The sequence below is a fragment of the Rhea pennata genome, chromosome 1, assembly GCF_028389875.1.
Source record: "Rhea pennata isolate bPtePen1 chromosome 1, bPtePen1.pri, whole genome shotgun sequence".
Classification (NCBI taxonomy): domain Eukaryota; kingdom Metazoa; phylum Chordata; class Aves; order Rheiformes; family Rheidae; genus Rhea; species Rhea pennata.
The window spans coordinates 216,457,002-216,480,733 of NC_084663.1; the positions used below are offsets into that span (position 1 = coordinate 216,457,002).

Sequence of the window (23,732 nt, forward strand, 5' to 3'; positions counted from 1 at the left end):
ACTACACATTAGTCATGAGTAAGTTTAGATAAATAATACAAATGCAATTTAATGTGAGTAATAACAGGAAAAAAATGTTAAGTGTGCAACTAGGTCCCAGTAAGGTCGAAGCAACATTTTCTTTCTCCAAGACACAGATACAAAAGGGTTTCTGGAGAAGCCAACTATATAGAGAATTTGAACATAATCCAAGAAAGTATTGTTGATAAAAGACTGCCAAGACACAAGTAAACAGGAGGAACTGAAGGAGTTGATAGGAGCAAATTCTAGGAGGTACTGTAACTGTGAACACAAAACTAAATTGTCCACAGCTGCCTTTGTACTGCTGAAACTAAAATCAATAGTTTATGCCTCACAGATGCCGGTAAAAAATTAATATCAGTATTCTCAAATAAAGAAGGAATCTTTGGCTTATTGTGTGACTGCAATAAATATCATGTCTTTACTAATAGGAGACTAATATTAGCAAAAATTGATCATAAGTGATTCCAGTTGCCAGAAGGCATTGGCAAGAACATTGGAAGAAAATGCCCTAAATGTGTGATTTGAAAATCAAATAAATATGCAGAATGGGACACTCTGTCTAGACCATATGTAAGCAATACCTCTAAATCCAGAATAGGGTTTAGTATCTGCCCAGCCGTTAATGAAGGCTACATCTCTTTGAGGTGATGTTGGTCAGCACTTGCTCCCTCTAGGACCAGTATTCCTCCCATGTCAGTGAAACAGGCTGTTGGTCATGGCTTTCCATCAACACTTCATAATCCCGTGAGCTATACCTCATCCTGGACACCCCAGAGGGGACTGCAGTTTTAGTAGCCCACATTCACTGAGTTTCTGCTCCTGACCTGAGCTTGAATGGATGCAGTCCTGCATGTCCAGTCTAGTCCATCATTCGTAACATAACCTCACACATACCACCATGCTGACCTGCACAGGCAGAGTAGCAACAGGATCTAAGAGCTGGTTACAGCTTTCTGAACAACAGGGCTCTCACCAACTCATGTTCCTATCCTCAGCCTCCTGTCCATGCTCATGCACTTCCAGGCCATGTCTGAATTGTATGAATATTTTGTACTTATGGTCTCCCTTTCCCTTTTCCGACCCTAACTGCAATTCCTTGAGCAATTTCCAGTTCTTTAGGTCAGCCAAGGGGACTGCATTATGCAAGAATAAATATTCTAAAGAGATCCAGAATACAGTCTCATCTGTCAAAACTGAATACTGACATGTTTCTGACCAAGCTTTCCTTGGAAGTCTTGACAGTGACAGTCACAAGCAGCTCCAGATGGCCTCCCTCCACCCGCAGCTCATCAAGGGGATAGGGAGGTTCAGGGAGCTGCATATCATTTTTCTTCCTCATTTCACAGAATCAGCAGCAGCAGGGGCTGAAAGGTGGCATGAAATATTTCTGTGGTTTCCATGCAGTGGAAGATGCTCATGTGACAAAATGAAATAGCTCCCTTGCAGGCAATGAAGACCGTAGCCTTAGCTACAGACTGTCAGCTTCCTTTTTGAACTAACCAGCAGCTGCCAGTTATCAAATTTCTGATTTGTAGCACACTTTGCACAATCAATCAGGCTTGTGTATTACAAGGAGACTAAGAATGGCAGAATGAATTATTCTTACTGCATCATAATCAATACTGGAAGGACACTGCTATGTCAGCTTCTTCAGACAAACACATTTTTCATGGGTACTTAAGCCTGTGATAATTACAAATTTCAAATTAAAGTTATGGATTGTGCAGTGTTAATTTAGTGAGTTATAAATATTCACTTTTCATATGACATTCTGCATATAAATATATAATATATATATACACTGTGATTGACAAAAAGGTAAGGGAAGGTCTGGTGTCAAAGATAGCACACCACAACCATCAGGTGTACTGTTGTCTCAGAACGACCAAGTTCAGTGCTTCTGGGAAGGTTAATGTTATCATCTCACTAAAGGAATGACATCTAGTAGCAGGATAAAAGAGGTTTTTAGAACAATCTTGTGCACATGTGGTTCGTGTCTTGTCCCAGTGCAGTCTCCCAGTGTCATCTTCCCAGTTTATCATATATGTCACTAAACCTAAAAATGGGGCTTTGGTGCACAGATGTATTTTGCATCCTCATTCTGTGACCCCTGTACCCTGGTCAAGGGCTGTGACAGGCATCACTGGTCCACAGACACCAGCAGGAGGTTTGCTACTGAACTCAGCAGGAGCAGAGCTGGGCCTTGGCTGTGCTGCCCACGTGCATGGAAAGGGGGGATGGAGGCGAGCAAGCAGTATTACAGGCACGGGAGGCTGGTTTCGCTCCAGCTCTGAGCTTAATGTCCTGCTGCTCCCTGCTGGCCCTGCATCCCAGCTGGGACTTGCAGGAGAAGCCTGCAGACATCCCCACCAGCTAGTGAACAGCCCTGCCCGGGTCTCCTGGACAGCAGGCTGGCAAGTCACAGGCTTCAGGAGGGCTCTTTGATACTCAGATGTTGTTTGCTGGGATGGGGAAGGTGATTTGAGGCCAGTAAAATGCTGCTGGCACATTCTCAGCAGAACTGGGGATGTGCCACTTACCAAACCAGACTGCTTGTGCGTGCCGGTGCTGGAGACCGAGGTTTGTTTCTTGTGCACGTGAGGCCCCTCAGCACAAGGCTCTCACAGAGACCAGGGCACAGACCTCAGGTATTACCAAACAGTGTGGACACTGAGCTGGGCTTAATTCATTAACGACTTCTCATCAGGTCAGATTTCAGCTGAAAAACCACATACTTCTGTGCCACCAAATCTCTGCTTATGACCAAAAACTCAGACTTAGCCTTTCACTTGCCATGAATTCCCTTAGAGAGTCACTGAAGGCAACAGAACTGAGATTACTTAAGCAACTGAAAAACATGGCCTGTGGCTAGAGCTATGGGGTTTGAGTTGCAAGTATATGGTATCAGGGTTGTGTACATGAAAAGATGAACCCAGATAAGGTGACTGACTGAACTCCTAACCGCCTTCAGAACAAAGTATTGGACTAATGTTGTTACAGGAATTGCCCAGGTAGGAATTCTGGGCAGCCCCAAAGATTCCCCCAGTCAGGTCCTTCTTGGGCCTTGACCATATGACAGGCACTGTGTGCATGCTTCACTAGTTTGATTAACATCCTGGCCATCCTGGAGACTTACCCAGGCAGTAATTCTACAGTTTCTGCTGTAGAATTGACCAAATCGTCCACAGATAAGACACTTGTAAATAGTCAGTAGAAACTGATCCTGTAAACATAATAGGCATGAGATGTTTTGTATGCATTTTAAGATAATCAATAGCAATGGATGCATGGGAGTAGTCACATAGCACAAATGGTAAGGTGGATATGAGTTCAGTGAAAAGAAAGGTTTGAGGAGTCTCCCTTGATCCAGCTGAAGAGGTTGAAAGGACTCTTGTAGCAGAGACTCCTGTCTACATCTAGACAGCGACCAATGATCCTGTCTGAGATTTAATTCTGCGACCAAATATTACCTTATGCAAAGATCTCAGTATTTAAAAAAAAAAACCACTGTCTATGATTGTTTATGCAACAGACTCATAGGCTTAAGTAAACACAATGAGATTTGCCTTCTCAGCTGCTACCTGTTGCTGCAGCTAGGATGTTGTTTTGTTGGCTGGAAGGGGATATGCAAGGGCAAGGTGAGTCTGGAGATTGGTAACCTTCTCTGCTCTACCTGGAGAAGCACAATCCAGCTCATGCAGAAGGGAAGGCCTGCTCAGCCGCACCTGCTCCTGCTGCTGGTCTAAATCATGCCATCTGTAACCTCTGGAGCAGACTGCACCAAACCCAGTAATATTTGGAAGCTGGCTACCTTTCATGCCTCTATTATCAGGGAGCTGGAAATCTTGCTGAAAGAGGCAAAAAATATTGATGTCAACCATTTTAGACAAGGATCTGTCCTGTTGAGTGTTTAAACATACTCAGTTTCCATTAAATTAATGGTAGCTTCAGTAAAGGTGCATTAAAAGCCTTGGTGGCTGAAATGCTGTGTCTGGCCAGAGTAAGAGAAGTGAGGAATCCAAGTAATGAGGTGTTGTCAGTCAGCCATGCCTCTGGAGCAGACACGCTCTGGAGATGCTCATCACTGCCTCTAAGATGGGAGACAAAATAATGGAGGTGGCCACTGCTCTCATACATATATATTATTTTTTCATCCACCAGCTCACTATCAAAGCCCTCAGCAGACTCATGGGATGTTTCCAGTTCCCAGGGTGGAGGATACCAGACAGTAATTGAAATATTTTCCTAAAAGATTTCCTATTCAAACCAGGAAGGACTGGGAAATATGAGCATCCCTCATTACAGGAACTTTAAAATGATCTTTCTTTAATACTTTTCACCAAAGGTTCCCAGTCTTCTTAGTTAAGCCTTTCTGAAGGAAAGGGCCCATATGCCCGCTCACCGGGCTGTCCCAAAGCCATCAGGGTTACCCTCAGCCTAGGCTTTTACAGCGCATTTAGTCTGCTGGAAAGCACAGCCTTTGTCAGGTCCAAGTCACAGAATCGTAGAATCATAGAATCATAGAATCAGTAAGGTTGAAAGAGACCTCTGGAGATCATCTAGTCCAACCTCCCTGCTCAACCAGGGTCACCTAGAGCATGGTAGACAGAGTTGCATCCAGGTGGGCCTTGAAGATCTCCAGAGAAGGAGACTCCACAATCTCTCTGGACAACCTGGTCCAGTGCTCCGTAACTCTCACAGGGAAGAAATTCCCCCTCACGTTCAGGTGGAACTTCCTGTGGTTCAGTTTCTGCCCGTTGCCTCTTGTCCTGTCACACGGGGCAACTGAAAAGAGTTTGTCCCCGGGACAAGTGGCTGGGAGAAGTGGCTGATACAGCTGAGGGCTGTGCTGCCATTCAGAGAGACCTGGAGAGGCTGGAGAGTTGGGCAGAGAGGAACCTCATGAGGTTCAACAAGGGCAAGTGCAGAGTCCTGCACCTAGGCAAAAATAACCCCAGGCACCAGTACAAGCTGGGGGCTGACCTGCTGGAGAGCAGCTCTGCAGAGAAGGACCTGGAAGTGCTGGTGGATAAGAAGCATCTTCCCTATGGGGAACAGCTGTGAGCGCTGGGCCTGTTTAGCCTGGGGAAGAGAAGACGGAGGGGGGATCTGATCAATGTGTACAAATATCCGAGGGAGGATGTCAGGGGGATGGGGCTAAACTCTTTTCAGTTGTCCTGTGTAACAGGACAAGGGGCAATGGGCAAAAACTGAAACACAGGAAGTTCCGCCTGAATGTGAGGGGGAATTTCTTCCCTGTGACAGTGGCAGAGCACTGGACCAGGTTGCCCAGAGAGGTTGTGAAGTCTCCTTCTCTGGAGATCTTCAAGGCCCACCTGGATGCAACCCTGTCTGACATGCTCTAGGTGACCCTGGTTGAGCAGGGAGGTTGGACTAGATGATCTCCAGAGGTCCCTTCCAACCTTACTGATTCTATGATTCTATGATTTCCGGGGATGGAGGTGAGGCTGACCGGCCTATAGTTGCCTGGATCCTCCTTCTTACCCTTCTTGAAGACTGGAGTGACACTGGCTTTCTTCCAGTCCTCAAGCACCTCTCCAGTTCTCCAGGACTTTTCAAAGCTGATGGAGAGCAGCCTGGCAACGACATCTGCCAGAGTCACACTCAGAGTCAGGCTGAATCCTCCCTTGAATTTTCAGAGTGGAGGGATCTGTATTTTTCCCACATTCAGCTGTAGTTCACAGTAAGCTAAGCCTGCTTCCACACTGCCTGTGTCAGAGAAACTCCAGAGCATTAAAAGACCTGGATATTGCCCTTGGTCTCCCATGGATAAATGTGAAGTGACTCTGTTGGGATTGTTAAGGCTATTTTTCCTGCAGAATGTCTCACAGCAGGCCAAGGGACAACGCACATCGAGCTATTTGGGGATTTTCCTCAGAAAGTAGAAGCAGTATCTCAAAGACTTGCCCAACCAGCTGCCATAGGAGGCATCGTTGTGGTGTAAGGCAGACTGGGCAGAACCCAGCTCTGTTACTATAGATTTCTCCAAAAACAGATTTGTCTTTTTTTCCCTTGCCCTTCATTTGTAGTGAAAGCTAAAAAGGTTCCCAATGCATCATGTCAGCTGTGGCTCAGAGGCCTCACACCTGAATTCCTCTTCTTGGTTGTCATCCCAGGCCTGGAGGAGTCTCACACATGGATTTCTATCCCATTTTTTGAGGTACATCAGGGCAATGATGGGAAAGGGTGCACTGGGCTCCTTATCATGGAGGACACCAGGCCCACGAGCCCATGAATCTCTTCCTATGTGCTGACTGTCATTGGCACAGTGGAGGACAGTACTATGTCTGTGGTGACCAGCAGATAGGAAAAGATATGTGGGCTTGAGAATACACCAGTGATATCAAAAGCCTAGAGCATTTTTTCTGGTTCAGTTCCAACAAAATTTCACAGGGGACCTGGCTCACTCATGTGTTCTCCATCCATTTTGTCTCTGCCATGGAGTCACCTATTCTGTTGGCTATGGCATTTGATGGACACATTTGCAACATGCTGAGATGCACAAATGTGCTGACACACTCAGCGATAAGCAAAATCAGGCTTGCTGTCTTCCTCCAGGGCTCTTCCACTCATCATCCTCCCACGAAGGCTGCCCTACTGCAGCCACAGTGCCATATGTCAAAGCAGTGACGAGCACATAACCTGCCAGGCTGTGCCAGCCTCACATGTAGTGTCCAGAGTGGCTAAATTCTGCACCTATGACTGTGTCCTATGTGCAGACCTCAGTGCTGTCTTTGACCTCCCTCTCCAGACTGCCTGGCACATGGCTCTAAATACATGCGGCTCCCACATCTGTGTCATATACGAACATTGATGTCTTACACGCCATCATTTTAAAAGCACTGTTCTAGCTTTTAGCCACTGCATTCTTCATCATGTTCACATTCTGCTCGCCTGTCTCTACATCTTCACTCTTCCTGTCTTTAATTCTATTATTTATGGAGTAAAAATGAGGTGGATTTAGAAAAGAGTGATCCATGTGTTTTTAGGAGGAAAGGCTGCAGGAGCTCGGCCTGTTTATCCTAGAGAAGAGAAGACTAAGGGAAGATGTTATCGATATCTACAAATACCTGAAGGGAGGGTGTCAAGGGAATGGAGCCAGCCTCTTCTTAGCGGTGCCAAGGAACAGGACACTAGGCAACAAACACAAAGTGAAACACAGAAAGTTCCACCTGAATATGAGAAAAACTTCTTTCTTGCAAGGGTGACAGAGCACTGGAACAGGTTGCCCAGAGAGGTGGTGGAGTCTCCTTCTCTGCAGATATTCAAAGCCTGCCTGGATACAACCCTGTCTACCACGCTCTAGGTGACCCTGCTTGAGGACGGGGGTTGGACTAGACGATCTCCAGAGGTCCTTCCAACCTCAACCATTCTGTGATTCTGATTTGTTCGTTGAAGGCAGATAGCTTTGCTGCTGTACTGAGACCTCAACCGGCTCCAGGTCTGATGGCTTTGTCCCAAGGTGAACGCTCAGCACAGAGCTCCCCGGGCACTGGTGGAGATTTGTAGTCAGCAAACAAAACTGGATAGAAACAAACATCTGGAAAGCGTCCGGTATTGGAGTGACGTTTTCAAGCTGTTTTTAGCCAGAGGGAGGCTGTCTGCTGCCTTGGTGGCTTTACTGGGCTATTCTCTCTCTCACGGGGGCAGCTTTACCGTGCCCCTATGCAGCACTCTGAACAGTGAGAGTTTCCTAGCACAGAGCCTGTCTGGAGCCAAAAGTACTGCTGTGTTGTATGACCTAAAACATCCCCCCTCCTCTGTTTTAATTTGTCTTATTAAAGAAGAAAAATTTCAGGCATTCTTTTTGGAATAGTTTTTTATCTGTGCATTTACTCAAAGTGTAGTCAAATAGTTAAGGAAAGGACCTCATACGTACTAATCTACAACACTTACTTTTATTTCTGTTTTATTTCTTTTGAAGATTTTTTTTAATTCTATGAATTTTAATAAAGAAGCAATTCCTGTAACACACTTGCAATTCAGAGGAACTAGTTCATTACATATCTTTTCATCTGACACCAGAGAAAAAGACTGAGATGGAAGCCTCGTTGCTGCACTAATGTGAAAGCAGTCAGTCTCCATTTCATACGGAATTTCCCACAAATGACTCTAACTGGGATACAATCTCATTTCCTTGATCATCCGCTTTTTCCAGTCCTTCAAAGAGTCTGATTTTGGTTTTTTGTCTTAATTTTACTATGGACTGTTGGGGAGGGTAACAGGGGGGAATCTTAGGTGTTCTGCATTCAACTGTGGTTGCAGATTTAAGAGAAGATTTGTCCTGCCAAGATATTCATCATTTTCTGATAGTGATATCTCCCTCTCATTCACTCAGAAAATGGTTTGCGGAGTGGCTGAACACTTTTACAACCTTCTCTTTTATCTGCCTCGTCCGCACACCATACACGATGGGGTTCAGCAGTGGGGGGACGAGTACATACAGGTTGGCCAGCAGGATGTGGACATGATGGGGAATCGTGTGACCAAAGCGATGTGTTAAAACAGTGAAAAATGCAGGAATGTAAAAAAGTAATATAACACAGACATGAGAGCCACAGGTGCCAAAAGCCTTGCGACAGGCAGTCCTAGAAGGGAGTCTGAATAATGCCAGAAGTATCAGGATATAAGAGACACCAATTAGTACTACGTCTAACACTATCACTGCGAAAGGCACTGCTAGGCCATACAAGATGTTGACGGAGATGTCAGCACAGGCCAGCCGGGCTATGCCCATGTGCTCGCAGTAGGTGTGCTGGATGATGTTGTGCCCACAGAACGGCAGCCTTTTCAGAAGAAATATACAGGGGAAAATAATGCAGAAACTTCTCATGACAGCCACCAGCCCAGTTTTCATGATGGTTGATTGTGTAAGCACAGCTGTGTACTGCAAGGGATAGCAGATGGCTACATACCGATCGAAGGCCATGGCCACCAGGACCACAGACTCTGCAGAGAAGCTGAAATGCAGAAAGAACATCTGGGTAAGGCAGGCACCGAAGGAAATTTCCCTAGCGTTGAACCAGAATAGAGCCAGCACCTTGGGCACTGTCGTGGTAGACAGCATTAGGTCAGCAACGGCCAGCAGGGACAGGAAAAGGTACACGGGCTTGTGGAGGCTTCGCTCTGTCCTTATGACAAACAACAGGACACTGTTTCCTAGCAGGGCTGCAAGATACATGGAGCAGAACAGGATGGAGATCCAGTTATATGACTTCTCCATGCCAGGGATGCCAGCCAGGATGAATGTTGCTGGAGCCAAGCTGGTGAAGTTGAATGGCGGCATAATTTTTGCCTGAAAACAAAGACAGAAGACACTGCGCAACTTTATTTTACATACTAAAGCTATTCCATCACTGTCTGATACCAAATGCCTTGTATTACCTTCTCTAATCTGCTAATGGCCACAGCCAGAAGTATGATCCTGAATTATGTAGGCTCATGGGTTGCAAAGTATTGCAACATGTTCTTCTCATCCTATGATGTGAAAAAGGCAGCTGTCCAAATTGTCTCTTCACTTGATTTCAACATGATATAAGCACGTTTTTCTTCCAAGCATTTCCACTTAGACCTGGATCAATGGAGACAAAATCAGTTCTCATTGTGCAAAAAACACATTAAATGGATGTACTGTGAGTTCAGAGTGGAGAAAGGAGGGAGCCAGGCAAGAAGAGAGAGGAAAGGTCAGATTGTTTCAGCGATGCATGAGATATTCTCTGATATCAAAAACTGCAGAGGGAATAATAGAGAGTTTTAAGACACCTGAACTCACACTAAGTTAGAGAACAAAATTGTCTCCAAATCTGAAGTTGACTGCCCTCTCATCCCTGTCTCCAAAATTCTCTTTCCTTTTGGCTTTGGGACTGAAAAACTGCTGCTTGTTTTGCACCTCTTCATCAATCAAACTCTACCAAAAATAAAATTTGAATGGGCAGTTGCAGAGTCCTCTGGGCCATGAGAAAACCTGTGTGAAATGGAGTTCCTCCACCAGCCAAGGAAAGGGCTTGCAGTGCTGCCCTGGACAGGGTCCAAAGACCATTGGAGACTGAGTCAGAGCCAGACTCACACAAATTAATATGGGATGACAGTTCTTTCACCAGCCTCTGCAGTAACATTCAGCTCTTGGTATCAAAACCCAAAGTAGGATTTACTCCTACTTGAGAAAGCAATGCAAGTACTTAAAAACAAAACTGTGAGGTTGCTGCACACCAGAACAGTCACTTAGGAAAAAACAACTGTATTTTTAAAGGCAGAGGTGGATCTCAGTTCACCTTCAAGTGGGAGAGGGGAGATGCCATTTCAGGTCTAAAATATCCCAATTCAAGAAAGTCTAGGAAATCTGCTTCAGAGATACAAAATACAACAGAGAAGTCTTTAAAAAATAGTGACAGTAGTAAAGCATCTAATTTTGTAAATTAATTAAGTCAGTATAAATACTGCACGAAATAAAAATATGTGTGTTGTATTAACAGGCATAAGATATTATTAACACTCATAGCATATAAATTCTGTGCTGTTATACTGAAAGCCAGTGATTTGCCTAACTTCAGATGTCAAACTGCAAGCAAACAAGGGTCCCATTGAGCCTGTAGGGGGGAGTCTCAGCACAGAGAGGAGCTTCATGCCAGAGGAGTCTCAGCAGTGGAGCCCTTCCTCCACAGTCTAACCACCGGCACACAAACACATTAGTGCAAACACAGCACTAAGGATGCATCTGCTGCAGCTACCTCTGAGCACTCTTGGCTGCTTCTTCTCTTAAAATATTTTCAGCCTACCTTAAGCTAAAAGCTGTAACTTATGAATTTATATCCCTACAGTGATTCCTGGCCCTGCCCAGCTGTGGGCTCTGGCTGAGGGTCTATACAGGGATTGCTTTGATTTACCATCCAAATTGTGCTACCACATCATGCTTAACTCAGCAACCCTTGCTTTCAAAAATGAATAATCCCAGCTGTGTGGCAGAGTCCTCAAACCGTGGCTGGTCTTGCAGGTCTGCAAGGCAGGGAGCCCTGGAAGCAACTTTACCTGATAGCTGTTGGGAAACTGGCACCTCTGAGTAGGAGTCTGGTCATCACAGAGATCTGTCCCCAGCTGCATGTAGAGTCATGTGGCTGAACAGCACCGACCCCAAACACACAACGCAAACAACTCACCATCACCTTGGTCCTAACAGAGATGAGGATCCCCGGCTGTGCTCCAGGATGCCAGAGCCAGGGAGGCAGATGCATTTGTACAGTGTCTCGAGGATCCCGGAGGGCCATGGGGATGGCACTGTGCCATGGTCAGTGGCTCTGCAAGCGTCCTTCAGCCTGTTAGATGTTCCCTGGGGTCTCATCCCTCCCTGCTTTTCCAGTCACCCCCACAACGCTGATATTACAAGCAATGGTGGCATGTGCAGTCATGTTCACGGATCCCCAGCGCCCAGCTCTGCATGTGCCCTGGCTCCCTCCCCACCACTCACGCAATTATATTCACATAGTTCTGTCCTGAGGGCCCTGCTTGGACTGACGTGATGTAGCTGCAGGATGTGGCAACACACAATCAACGTCTGAAAACAACAGACACGCTGAGTCCTAAAGAAGTGGTCTGACTTTTCAAAAGTGCTAAGCATCCAGATTTAGAAGCTTAACTCAAATAGTCACTTTTGCAAAAAATCTTAGCCACGTATGTATAAATAGCAATACATGTTTTGAATAGATTTGTCAGCATGATGCATCGCAGACTCAGTGATCAATGCAGCAGGAGGAATTTGGAAATGTTTCCCTGTAGCAGTGAGAGAAGCAAACCATGGGTTGTGCTCCTGTGCGGGTAGGTAGAGGAGGTTGGAGGAAGAATCTGGAGGCAAGGAGCACCCCCCCCCCCAAATCAGTGGCAGGACACTGCCCTTGATCCGTCGGCTCAGTCCTTCATTCCGCAGGAGAAGCATGCTGTCCTCCATCAGAAATCTCACCCATATATATGTATACATATGCTTAGAAATGTGCTATTCTGTACGAGCTACTCTCTACAAGATGAATCATTTCAGTGCAAATGAGCCTTCAGGCAGAGGCAGCTATGCATGTCACGGGCTCAGGAGCACACCCACACCTAGAGAAACATGGCATTTGTGACCATGAACAAGAATAATTTCACAAAAGCAATCTTGGAGCTCAGTCCTCAATGCACATAAAACTCCCAAAAGAAAAATCCCACCATGCTGAAGCTTATGTAGGGTTACAGGTATATAGGATTGTCACACTAAATAAGATGCAATGTCCAACTGGGCCAGAACATGGTGCTGGTGCTGATATCCAGGAAGTAGCAAGAACAGCTTGGTCCATCCTGCAGCAGCTTCACTGCTTGAGGTACCAAAAAAAAAAAAAAAAAAAAAAAAAAAAGGCATGATTGATGCTACCTATGGTAACTCTGGACATATGATCTTCATGCTTCTGACCTGGCTGGAGATGTCTTCCAGGAATCATCCATGATCTGAGTCTGTGTCATTGAATTAACCAGTGCAGGGAGTATGGGTGGGCACAGAGGCTCAGTCATCCGTACTAATAAATTGGGACATTTTCTGGTGTTTTAGTCCTGGCCAGACAGCAGCCTCTCAAATGATCCCCAGGCACAGGAGGTGGCCCTGGCCAGGACTTCCCCTGATTTGGAGGGTGGTCGTCATTAGCAGGACAGACAAGGCTGTGTCTCTGAGCAGTCCTGGCACACGTGCTGATGCAAGTACGGCCACTGGCACTGGGAGAGGTGGGAACAAACTTGGAAACAGAGATTGAGGAGCCCACCAGAAACCAAGTTACCCTCTTGGACATGAACTCCTCTCCAGCAAAACCCTGAGATGCAGTGTTCAACCAAGGTGCAAAATTCTGGTCTCTTCAGCTTCGCGTGACTCAGCATGGGAGCTGCTGGGCTTTAATGTCACAATGTGATGAGTTGCAGGACTGGAGATCACACCCCATGGCTCTTGGCAATGGGGAGGGGCGACTGTTGGGGTAAGTCTCTCAGGAGCTGCAAAGCCAGGGCCAGTTCTGTCTGTGTGCTGGCACACTGAAGACAGAGGTAGCATCTCTTTTTAGAGATGCTATCACCCATGCCTTCAGGTGCCCATATACCTTTAAAAAAGCCCAGCTTTCAGGGATGAGGATATAAGCTTGCTCATAAGTTAGATAGCTGTGGTTTAGCAACCCAGCTGCCTCCGTGGTCAAGGAAAAGAGAAGAGGATGTGCAAAGCAGTGAAGGTTCAGGCTGCCCTGCAAGCACAACGATCCTTATGCTCCCACTGCACAAAGTGCAAGGAAACACAGACCTCTGGCAACTCCCAGACTGCATAGGCTCTGTGCATGTGTTCAGCTGTGCAGGACTTCAACAGCACCTCTTGTGATTGGACTCTTTGAGCATGGCCAAAAGGAGAGGGCACTTTACAGCAGCACAATCTTGAAGCAACATCAGCAGCTTTAACTGCTGGGAAAATTTATAAACACTTGATTTGGTGGTGATACCACTCTCCTCAGGCCATGGCTGCTGCATGGAGACCTCAAAGGGTCTGTGCTCACCACCCCTTGCGACAAACTATATTCCTGTGGTCAAGGCTGAGACCAGCTTCTTGAGAGAGGAAAAGGCTGAGCCAAGACCAAGAGCAGCTTGTCAACCATTGCTGGAGGCTAAATCCATCGCAGTGAATTGGCTTTATCACAGCGGGTTAGACCCAGCGTGCCCACTGGCACACACAGTCCTGCAAGGAGTCTGCTATGTGAGAGGCACATTTCACAGGGCTATTTCGCAGCCACCGCCTATTAAGCACCCAGTCACCTCCGCAGGCTCAGTCCTACACTGGTCCTTACTCCTCCCTCCAGCATCCCAGGCCTGCACCACAGCTGCCTCTCCAGGTTTTGCAACGGCTGCTTTTCAAATCAGAAAACAAAAATACATTCACTCAGCAAAGCGTCCTTATGCGCTCGGCAGCTCGAACAGTGCCAGGCAGGAGGGGCTGATCCCCAGCTCCTGCCACAGAAATAGCCATCGGCACCCTTTTACCTCTTCAGTCCTGCCCTCTTGTTTTCCGTGCTCGCCGCCTGTCCCTCTCCTTCTCCAGGGCATTGGCAGGGGAGATGCAGACAGTTCTCAGGCTCAGCATCCACGGGTGCAGCTGCACAGCAGAGGAGCCTTGGCACAGCTGGTTCCAGCCTGGGGCATGTTTTCCTTTCCTAGCTGTGCTGAGTGTCTCTCTGCTGACCACATCATGCTCCTTATCACATTATTCAGGTCAAAGAGAATTCAAAAACTACAGGAAAGTGAAAAATGGGGAGCATGGAGAGAGAGGGAACAATCTGCAAAAGTAGCAAGGAGAGACTGGACACAACACATCTGAATTTGCCAATAGCTAAGGACCGAAGATGAGGTAGGTGAAGTAGTAGGAGATAAAAGAAATTTCCAGGTAGAAAACCTCTCATGGGACATATGATGAGGAAATTAAACCAGGAGAGAATGAATGCTTGCAAAAGAAGTGAGCTGGAAACGCAGGGCAGGATGAAAGCGGATCAGAGTTTGAGTGCTAGAGCAAAGAGGGGAAGGGGAAGGAGTAGGAGAGGAAAGATGTGATGAGACAGATGGAGAAACAGGCAGAGGGGGTTGCAGAAGAGGGAGCTGGGATGATCCTCACCATGTTTACACCAGGCCTTGAGTACCTATGGCTCTCCCCATCACTTATCAGCGTTTGCATTACAAAGTGCGTTAAAAAGCATTATTGCTCCATGTGACACAATCCTGTTCACAGTCTCAGATTCACAATTACACATAGCAAAACAGAACTTGCAAAGAGACCCAGCTCTGGGCCTATGAAGGATTTGGAGATGTTCGAAACCTTGTCTTTGTCCCAGATCTCATGTGTGACAGTGGGCAAATCATAAGGAGTTTGGGATTTACTGACGGGAGAATGCTCTGAACTGTTGAGTGAAGCTAGAACTTTTCCACATAGACAGGTAGAAACCAGCTGTGAACATGATCTGGATGGGAATCAGAAGGTGATTTCTAGCCATCATGGACCTTCCTCTCATAGGAAAAGCAGAGGCAAAAGTGACAGATTGACTTTCAAACAAAAAGTTTGGTCAGCTGAGGAAAGGCAAATACCCACAATGGCAGGGATCAGACTAGGTGGCTTAGGTATTCCCTGATGCTCTTCCTTATGGCCATATTTCCAAAAGAGCAACTGTTGTCAACGTGCAATCATTTATTTTGGAGTCCAAATGGGAGCCAGGTTCATTTATCAGCTGGTCTTTAACATCTCTACATCTCAATTCCTAACTTGTAAAATGGCATGTTTTCCTCCTCTGATGTCTTTTTCTGCTGTGTTTTTCTCCTGCATACACATCAGGGGACCACACTCTACCTGTGCTTGCATAGCAGCACATTCAGGCAGGGCCTGCCCTCACTGTTTTTGTAACACAGAGAACTCCTCATCTCTATAGTTTTGGATTTGAGACATCTTTGCAGTAAATAAGCAATTAATTCTCACAGATGGAAGAAAGCTACAGCACACAGTATCTTAATATGCACCCTGCTGCTTTTAGTGCGTAATCAGACTGAATTACAACAGGCAAAGTGAACCAGTTATGGGATTTCATCTGATGACTGTGTTTTTGTCAGTATCTCTACTGCTGCATTGACTTCTCCTTCCGTGTCAATCAGAGCCTGCAAGTTTGCATTTTGGTCCTGGAAGCCCATGGCACTGAGCTGTTGCATTTGTCTACCAAATCTGGTCTCTGGTGCTTGCTCATCCATCTCCTCTTGGCTCTCTACTTCATCCTTATCTGACACTAGACTTGCATCTTCCTCAGACTCACTGCTTTTTGCAGAATCTTCCATGCTTTCCAGATCCAGTTCCACATCTGGGTCGCCCAAACCAAGTATAAAATCTGGAACTTCTGTTGAGAGGGTCTGTAAACCCAGCTGGACTTGTAGTAAAGCCTGCAGTGCCCTGGGATTTCTCAGTAAGGATGAAATCTCAGTGTTCTCCAGCTCTGGGGGCAGCGGCTGTGCCCTTTCATCTTGCAATTGAGAATTTCCATCATTCAAAATATGAGTGTTATTCAGCAGCATTTGTCCTGGGCCTTGGGGGTTTGTTAATATATTCTCCAGGTTATGCATGAGTTCTGAGTCTTCTGTTAGCTGCTGGACCATGTTCTGAATCCCTCCTGAGCTGGGCACCACTGCACGTGCTGCAGGCCCTAAATTCAGCACAATAAAACTGTGGTCTGCACTGTTATAGGCATCCTGGCCATCATAGTCATTTCCATTATCACTAGCCCTGTTTGACTCAGGGGCCCAAGGGTTGGGTAGTGGTCTCCGGTTTTCAGTACAGGCTGGCAGCCTGGCTCTACTCAGGGATGGATTACTGTCCAGTGAAGCAAAAGGGTTGTTTCCCAGTTGTGCCTGCACAGCATCCAACATGGGCTCCTCAATTTCTCTGTAGAGCTGTTCCAGAGCACTGTATCCACCAGGTATGCTTTCAAGATTGTTCAGGGCACGGTCATGGTTCCTTATCATCTCTTGCATCATGGCAGGGCTGCTGGAGGCTTCTAATATTTCTCTGATAAAGTGTGGGTTAGTGAGAATGTGGCTGATCTCAGGATTTTGTTCAATCAGCTGCTGCACCTGGGGGTTGGACATGATGAAATCCCTGGCAAGTTCGGCATTGGCAAGGATGTTCTGCACAGAGGAGTTCTGCATTATCTCACTTACTAAGCCATGCAAAGACACATCTCGCTCTTGAACTCTACTCACCAAGTCTGGCACATCTGCTGAGTCCAGGCCTATGAGATTTATGCCTGTCACCCCAATGAGAAACCCTAGCAAAAACAAGTTGTTGTTGATGGTATTCAGATCCAGGTCTGAACTGACAAGCTCAGCCAAGAGGTTTTCCATGGTCTGGGCCACTAGTTCCTGGCTGGAGGTCAACAGGTCTTCAAAGTGACCTTGGAGTTCAGATATATTTGGATGGTTGAAACCTGGGTTTTGCAGATCAGCCATGCTTCCCAAGAAAAACAAGTTGGAATTACTGTGGCTGGGAGGTCGCATCAATGTGGTTGCAGCGTGTTGATCTGCCAGGCCATCCTGTGGTCTTTTTTGGGACCGGATGACAAGGTGGATGCTGACCCCACTGTGGACTCCATACTGGCTCAGAGTGTCTTGATCCTTGAGAATTTTCCCAGCAAATATCAGTGCCAGCAGGTCAGGGGGAGTTTTGAAACGCTTGGAGACTTCTTCCTTAAACTCCTGGATGGTGCTGCTCTGAGCAACCTCAAACTGCTCCTTCTGCTTGAGGGTCTTCACAGTCACTTTGATGATATTTGATGAATCCGTGGTGACAACTGGTGGACTAGCCCCTGCAGCCTCTTTGCTTTCAGACATGGTGACTCTGAGACTGGGCCTGCGCTTTCGTCCGTTGTAAAGCAGAGGTGCTGGCAGAAGATGGGAAGCCACGAGGGCCAGTGCCTTTCAGCTGAAATATGGGGGTGGTTGTTTGTCCTGTATGGTGACACCCGCCTGGGAGGGAGCAGTGAGAAAGGGGCGAGGGCTGCTTCTCCCTGTGGTGCAGCCAGAAGCCAAACCCAGAGCGCACATACCAGCCAGATGTTGCACAGCTGCTCCACTTGCTTACCGACCGAGGGGCTCCCTCATGTTCCCCGCGCGGCTGCTGCCCCTGTCCACCCAGAATTGCCATCCTGCCAGCCCGCGTGTGCTGTGACCTCACCAGCGACATCACAGTGAGCAGCAATGGCCTGGAGAGGGGACATCTCCCTGCAAGCCGAGCTTGGGCTTCCTTGTGTCTGCTGCCTAATCAACCTGGTTCCGGGGACATGGGAAACCAGGGAAAATCCAGGCTCAGGGGACTCCAGGCCTGTTTCCAGAAGCCTCTCTGTTGGGAGATGACCTCCACACCTGGCAGGGTGCAGGCTGGCACAGCTAACCATTGCAATGTGCCAAGGTGCCTGCCCTCTCCCCTCTGGCCCTTGCCCACTCATTCCCTCTCACCAGGTTTGCTTTGGGGATGTGCTGCTGCCCATCCAACTTCGGGTCCTCTCATGGTTTTGCTCCTTGACCTGCACACCCATATGGAAGGTCAGCCCCCTCCTCTCACAGGGTCCAAGGAGCGTGGTCTCTGTACCCACCACCTTTCCAATCCTGCTGACCCAGCTGCAAGAGGAGGAAATACATCTGTTCTTCAGTCTGAGCGCAGGAGCACCCCTTCTCTTTTCAGCTGGGAATCATCGCCACAACAAGGCACACTGGGAGCATATGTTGGTTTTACTCCCTGGGATTTTCACAGTGCAGATGCTCCCAGATAAGGGTCTTTAGGCTGAATTACACAGGTATGAGGATAGATGTTTTTTCCATGCCAGGTCCAGCCAGGTCTTCCTTACCTGGAGTAGGATGCCCTCAGCTCATCTGCTCTTCAAAAGGTAGAACCTGCTCAAAGTCTCCCCTCCACAAGAGATTAGCCACCTCTCCGTGTGGAGGCTATCATCAAGCTAGGCTGTGCAATCTCCATATGCTTTAAATAAGGATTTAATTCAGTCCTCATGGATGCTGTTACATTTAATTCCCCAAAAAATACACTGCAGCATAATTAGCAGAAAAAATGCACACTTTAACTCAGCTGAGAAAGCTGGTGTTTGTTTTGAAATTGTATTCCTAATAAGCAAAAATGAAGTAAATTTGTCTTTTTATCCCATGTTTTACTTCCTGTTTGTGTGACTTTTGGAAAAAGTTTTCTCTGCCTTCAGTCTGGTGCTCAATTTCTTCATTTGCAAAATTCAGACACTAACTTCCATGAAACCAGTACAAAAATCCAAGTGCACATCAGAAAAGCAGCTTCACTTGTTTAGGCTTTTTCCATAGCTTTCAGGGTATTTAACCAAAAAGTTTGTGAGTCATGTGCAGAGAGCGCCTATTTCATACCTGAAGCATGCTGATCACATCACATGGTAATTCCCCAAAGTGCATGCTATTGGTCCTGCTCTGTTGATGATGTCAGTGTGATCTGGGGAAAAACTGACTTCTTGGAGTCAGTGCTGCTGTGAGATCTCATAGGCATCACTGAGACAAGCAGAAATCCCTCACTGTGCATGTGAAATGTGAGGGCATGGGCAACCCCTCAAGGGGATCCCAGCCCTGAATTTAAGTCTTGCTATTTAGGGCTGCATGGAGCTCGCATCCCGTCAGCAACACAGGGTGGCAGGGCTCTCCCAGTTAAGTAAACCCATCTTGCTGTCACAGGCACCCATATACTCCTGGATGTAACCATACAACACAACTCCTTCTTTGGACTATCTGGGGCAGCCTAGTTACACTAATGCTTGGGGATTTCCTCCTGATTTGAATACCAGATTTATTTATCTCCTGATTTGTTAGAGGAAAGGCATTACAGCAGTACACATTAATATAGGCATCTGAAACACTCAGTATTTTTAGACAAAAAAAAAGAAAAAAAGGAAGAATCCACTACCTGAAGGAAATGATTACTCTCCACAAAACTGTGGACCACACTGGCCTTCATTTTAAATGATCAAAATCCAGGTGTTCAGATGAGCAAGCTATGAAAGAATGCTATGATGAATGGACTGAATGCTCCCACCTCTTTGCTGTTGCCTGTCTGTCTCCTTGGTAGAAGTACAGCTCTGATACTTCCTTCACCATTAAAGAAGCCCATTAACTTGAGTTGCTCTGGTTCTTCCTGGAATTTGATTTCTGGATCTTGCCAGGGTTCAGGACTTGTCCCAGGAACTGCTTGCAGTACTTATATTTAAATGTTGTTCCTCCTCTGATGGTGTTCATAATGTGGAGGTGATTCACCAGACCCAGAGCTATTGCTTGCAGCATTTGCAGAGTTCCCAGTATTTCCCAGACTCCGCAGACGGAAGGCAAACCACGGAATCAGCACTGGCGCTTCCACTGCGAGGATCTGCAAGCCCTGCTCAATCTGTAAACAAGCCTGCATAGCCTTTGGGTTAGACATTGCTGCTAGCATTTCAGGGTTCTGAATCTGCTGAAGAAAATGTGGCATCCTCTGCATGACGTCCTCTTGCTGCTGCATGGCCTCAGTGGAGGGCGCAGCTGAGGCTGCCAGCTGGGATCTCTGCAGCAGCAACAGTGTCATCCACTTTGTGTAGAAAGCACACAAGTTCACAATCAACTGGAGAGATTCGGTGACCTGATGAAGCATGCTCTGAACACCTCCTGTGCTGGGGGTCTCAGCTCCCTTCCCAGAGCCAAGGCTGGGCAACAAGGAGCTTTGCCCAGGCAGGTGGGTAGTGCTGTTGGTGACACCGTGGTCAAGGTCAGCAGAGATGCTACTGGTGCAAATACTGGTGGCACTCTGGGAAGGAGAAGGAGACCCTGAACGGTCCCTAGCACCATTATAGGGGAGCTGGCTTCTCCTGCCTGTTCTCTCCAGGGATCGATTTCTCACCAAGGAAGGAAAGGAGTTGTTTCCAAACTGCTCATGCGTTGCATTCAACAATGCATCCTGGCTCTCTGTGCCCACACATGTCAATGTGCTATCATGTCCTGGGACATTTTCAAGGTTGCTCACTGCTCGGTCTTGACTCCTTATTTCCCGCAACATATCTGAGTTCCTGACGATGTCCAGCATCTCCTTCATGACATTTGTATTGTTAAGGATGTGGCTGATCTCTGGGATTTGCTGTGCCAGCTGCTGCATCTGTGGATTGGCCATGATGAGCTGCCTCATCAGGTCAGGGTTGGAAAGCATGCTCTGAGCAAACAGGCTTTCCAACGCCTGCACCATGACTGCTGAGTTGGGCACGCACCGCAGTTGGTTCTCTTGCTCCGTACTTTGGGCACTCATGTCTGAGTTGCTGGTGCTCCTCCTAGCCAAGATAAATGTGCTGCTAGAAGTGGATGAGGCTCTGGGTGGCACCGGGGAGGAGCAGGCACTCGCAGGTGGGCTCCCTGCATGGAGCAACTCTTCCTGGGATGCCCTTGGCTTTCTGATAACAAGATAGACAGTGACGCCATCATGAATCCCAAGTTGCCTGAGTGTATCCTGATCTTTTAAAATCCTCCCAAAGAATACCAGCACCAGCTGGCTGGTCTGGCAGTTGAAGTGCTTGGAGATGACTTCCTTGAACAGCTTGATGGTGATGTTTTCTGGCACCACAAACTCCTTGTTCATCTTGGGTGTCTTCACTGTGAACTGGATGATGCAGGGGTTGGCAGCAACTGAGGACATAGCTGTTTTTTCTCCACTCTCAACCATGGTCAGCACAGTGCTTGTATTTTGTTGAGTGATGATATTCTTGTTGTTACTATTATTATCGTTTCTACTGTTTTTGCTGCTGTGCTTTCAGGTATAGAAGAGTGGGAGATGAGAGGTGGGAATTGACCTGGCGCTCTGAAATGCCAGACTCCGCTCCCAAACCATCCCTACCCACTCCCTTGCTCCTACGTCCATGCCACTGGATTCCTCATTGCCTTCGTCCTCCTGCTGCCCCTTTCCTCTGGGTTGCAGTCCACTGGACTATGACATCATCAGTGACATCTTCACAAGCAGCCACAGCATCCGTGTCACGTCTCTATCCCCCCCTGCTTACATGGGCAGAGACATAATAATCAGGAGGGTTTCACACTCCAGCTGGACTCCACTTTTGCCCTGCACCAGCCTGTGCATGTCCAAGAGCGTTGTTCGTGCATGGTCAGGATCAGCTGTGAGAGAACAGATCCTCTTTTGCTCTGCTCTTGCTCTCCTCTGCTCTGGTGTTAGGTGGGGAATGTCCTGGTCCAGGGGATCTTGGTTGTCTCCACTTACACACAGCCAAGTGCATAAGTTCCCTGAAGCGGAGACTGTGTCTCCTCTTATTGCCTGAGACGTTTCCATCAAAGACCTTTGCATGCCCAAGGACACAATTCAGTAACAGTTTCTCACCCCATCTCCTAAGATGGACAGAGCTGTCCTGGTTCCTGCAGTGAAGAGGCTTGTGACAACTCCACCTCAGATGGCTGTTGCTCTTAATCTCGTTGTCATTAAGGCCTTTTGCCCTGGGGTGAGGGACAGCTCATCCATAGGAGCTGCAGGCTGCTTGCATAGAACTATCTTGACAATCACCGAGACGAAGTAGATTAAGTAGGAGATGCCATGTGTGAAGTGAAGGAGTTACTCCTGCAGGAGTCAATCCTGCTTTCCATGAGCTAAACCCAGAGTAATGACTGGTCTCTACTGCACTTCTCCTCCTCCTTCACTGGTATCACAACAAGCAATGTGAAAGGGGATATGGAAGAGGGAAGGTGATAGAGAACTGGTAGGACAGGCACTGTCATTGCCAGCTGATCTCATCACCAAGCACTGGAGATGCTATATCTGGCCTCAAAGCACCAGCAGCATCTATCCCTGCTTAGAAGAGCCCTTCCACACCACTCTGTAAGTCAAATCTATCTCTGGGAAACCCACTCTGTACCCCATAACTTCAATATTCCACATGGTCATATTGTATAAACCGGGTATAGCCAGTGCTAGAAAATCTACTGCTGCCCTCCTGAGCTTCTCACAGCAGTTAATAATTCCCACTGTTCAAAATAAGCTTTTATTTTTAATCAGAATATGTTTGGCCTAATTTTCTATTCATTCCAGTTCATACTTCTCAAGGGCATTACAATGATCCTTAGCATCAGATGTTTTCTCCTGAGACATCTACCCTGCAATAAAGATGCCTCTTCAGCTTTTTAAGAATTATTATGTTTTGCACCCTTTATAGATTGAGCATTTTCTCCACCTCTTGAATATGTCTGTTCTGTTTCATTCCTCTCTAGACTTTCTTGTTATCTTTTAAAAATAATCCCTCTCTGCCCTGCATGACTCACATTAACCTACTCATCCCTAGCGATTCATTTTAAGGCTAAAACAGGCTGTGAGTTAGTATGGGCCCCAAACGGGTCAGCCAAGCCCATCCTTACTGAGCCCAGGAATGGGTGTTTTTTAGAAGTCTTTACTCCAAAATGTGCTTTATTCCCTGACCTTCTGCTGTGCAAGGCAGAGCCTCCTATGTGGCACAATACAACCTTGGAGGGGCTGCATTAAAACACAGCCACAAATTGCCAAGGTAGACCTCTGGGTTCATCCAGACCGCTGCATTCACCGATGCCTGCAGCTGAGTGCTAGCCTCTGAGGAGCTGCCTTGGAGAACAAGAAGAAAGTTGCAAAAACCTGGCAGGTACATGAGGGAGAAGTCACTCCTGGCAGGTCAAAATGTGGAACAGGAAGAATGGAGATAAACTGCAGTACTGTGCTCTCTGCATTTACCTGCTGCTAAGGAAGGGCTTAATGCTGCCCATTTCTGCTTTCTCCCTTAGGGCAGTGTAGTTCTAATGCACTGTGCTGCTGATCACCTGCAGGTTTATTCTCCTGCGCTTATTAGCCAGCAGTTTCACATTTTGTATTTATCACTCCTGCAGCTTTTTAGATGAAATTCTTCTTCTAAAAATCCATATTAACCTGTAAATACAGTATATGTTAGTAACAAACTGCACATACGGCGTTTATGGACACATATATAGCAAGTCATTGCACAAATGCAAACATTAAAACTTCAGAAAACTCTCAAAAACAAACCCAGAGATGAATAAATTGACAGGGAAAGCTGCAAGACAGAAAGAGATTGAGGCTCTGTGTGGCACTTCATCCA

At 46.9% G+C, this 23,732-nt stretch overlaps 3 protein-coding genes across 3 annotated transcripts; all 3 read right to left on the reverse strand.

Annotated features, from left to right (window-relative positions):
• Nucleotides 1-8,371: 8,371 nt before the first annotated feature.
• LOC134147631 (olfactory receptor 52B2-like) lies at nt 8,372-9,331 on the reverse strand. The gene has a single exon (XM_062588999.1). It carries the CDS (start codon nt 9,329-9,331, stop codon nt 8,372-8,374), a length of 960 nt encoding a protein of 319 aa, XP_062444983.1.
• A 6,311-nt stretch (nt 9,332-15,642) lies between these two features.
• LOC134147679 (ubiquilin-1-like) lies at nt 15,643-17,442 on the reverse strand. The gene is made up of 2 exons (XM_062589136.1): nt 17,091-17,442; nt 15,643-16,922 (listed from the first exon to the last, which is right to left on the reverse strand). Exons 1-2 carry the CDS (start codon nt 17,440-17,442, stop codon nt 15,643-15,645), a joined length of 1,632 nt encoding a protein of 543 aa, XP_062445120.1.
• Nucleotides 17,443-19,615: 2,173 nt separating this feature from the next.
• LOC134147744 (ubiquilin-1-like) lies at nt 19,616-21,313 on the reverse strand. The gene is given in 1 exon segment (XM_062589262.1): nt 19,616-21,313. A coding segment is annotated over 1 exon segment (1,698 nt).
• Nucleotides 21,314-23,732: the final 2,419 nt, after the last annotated feature.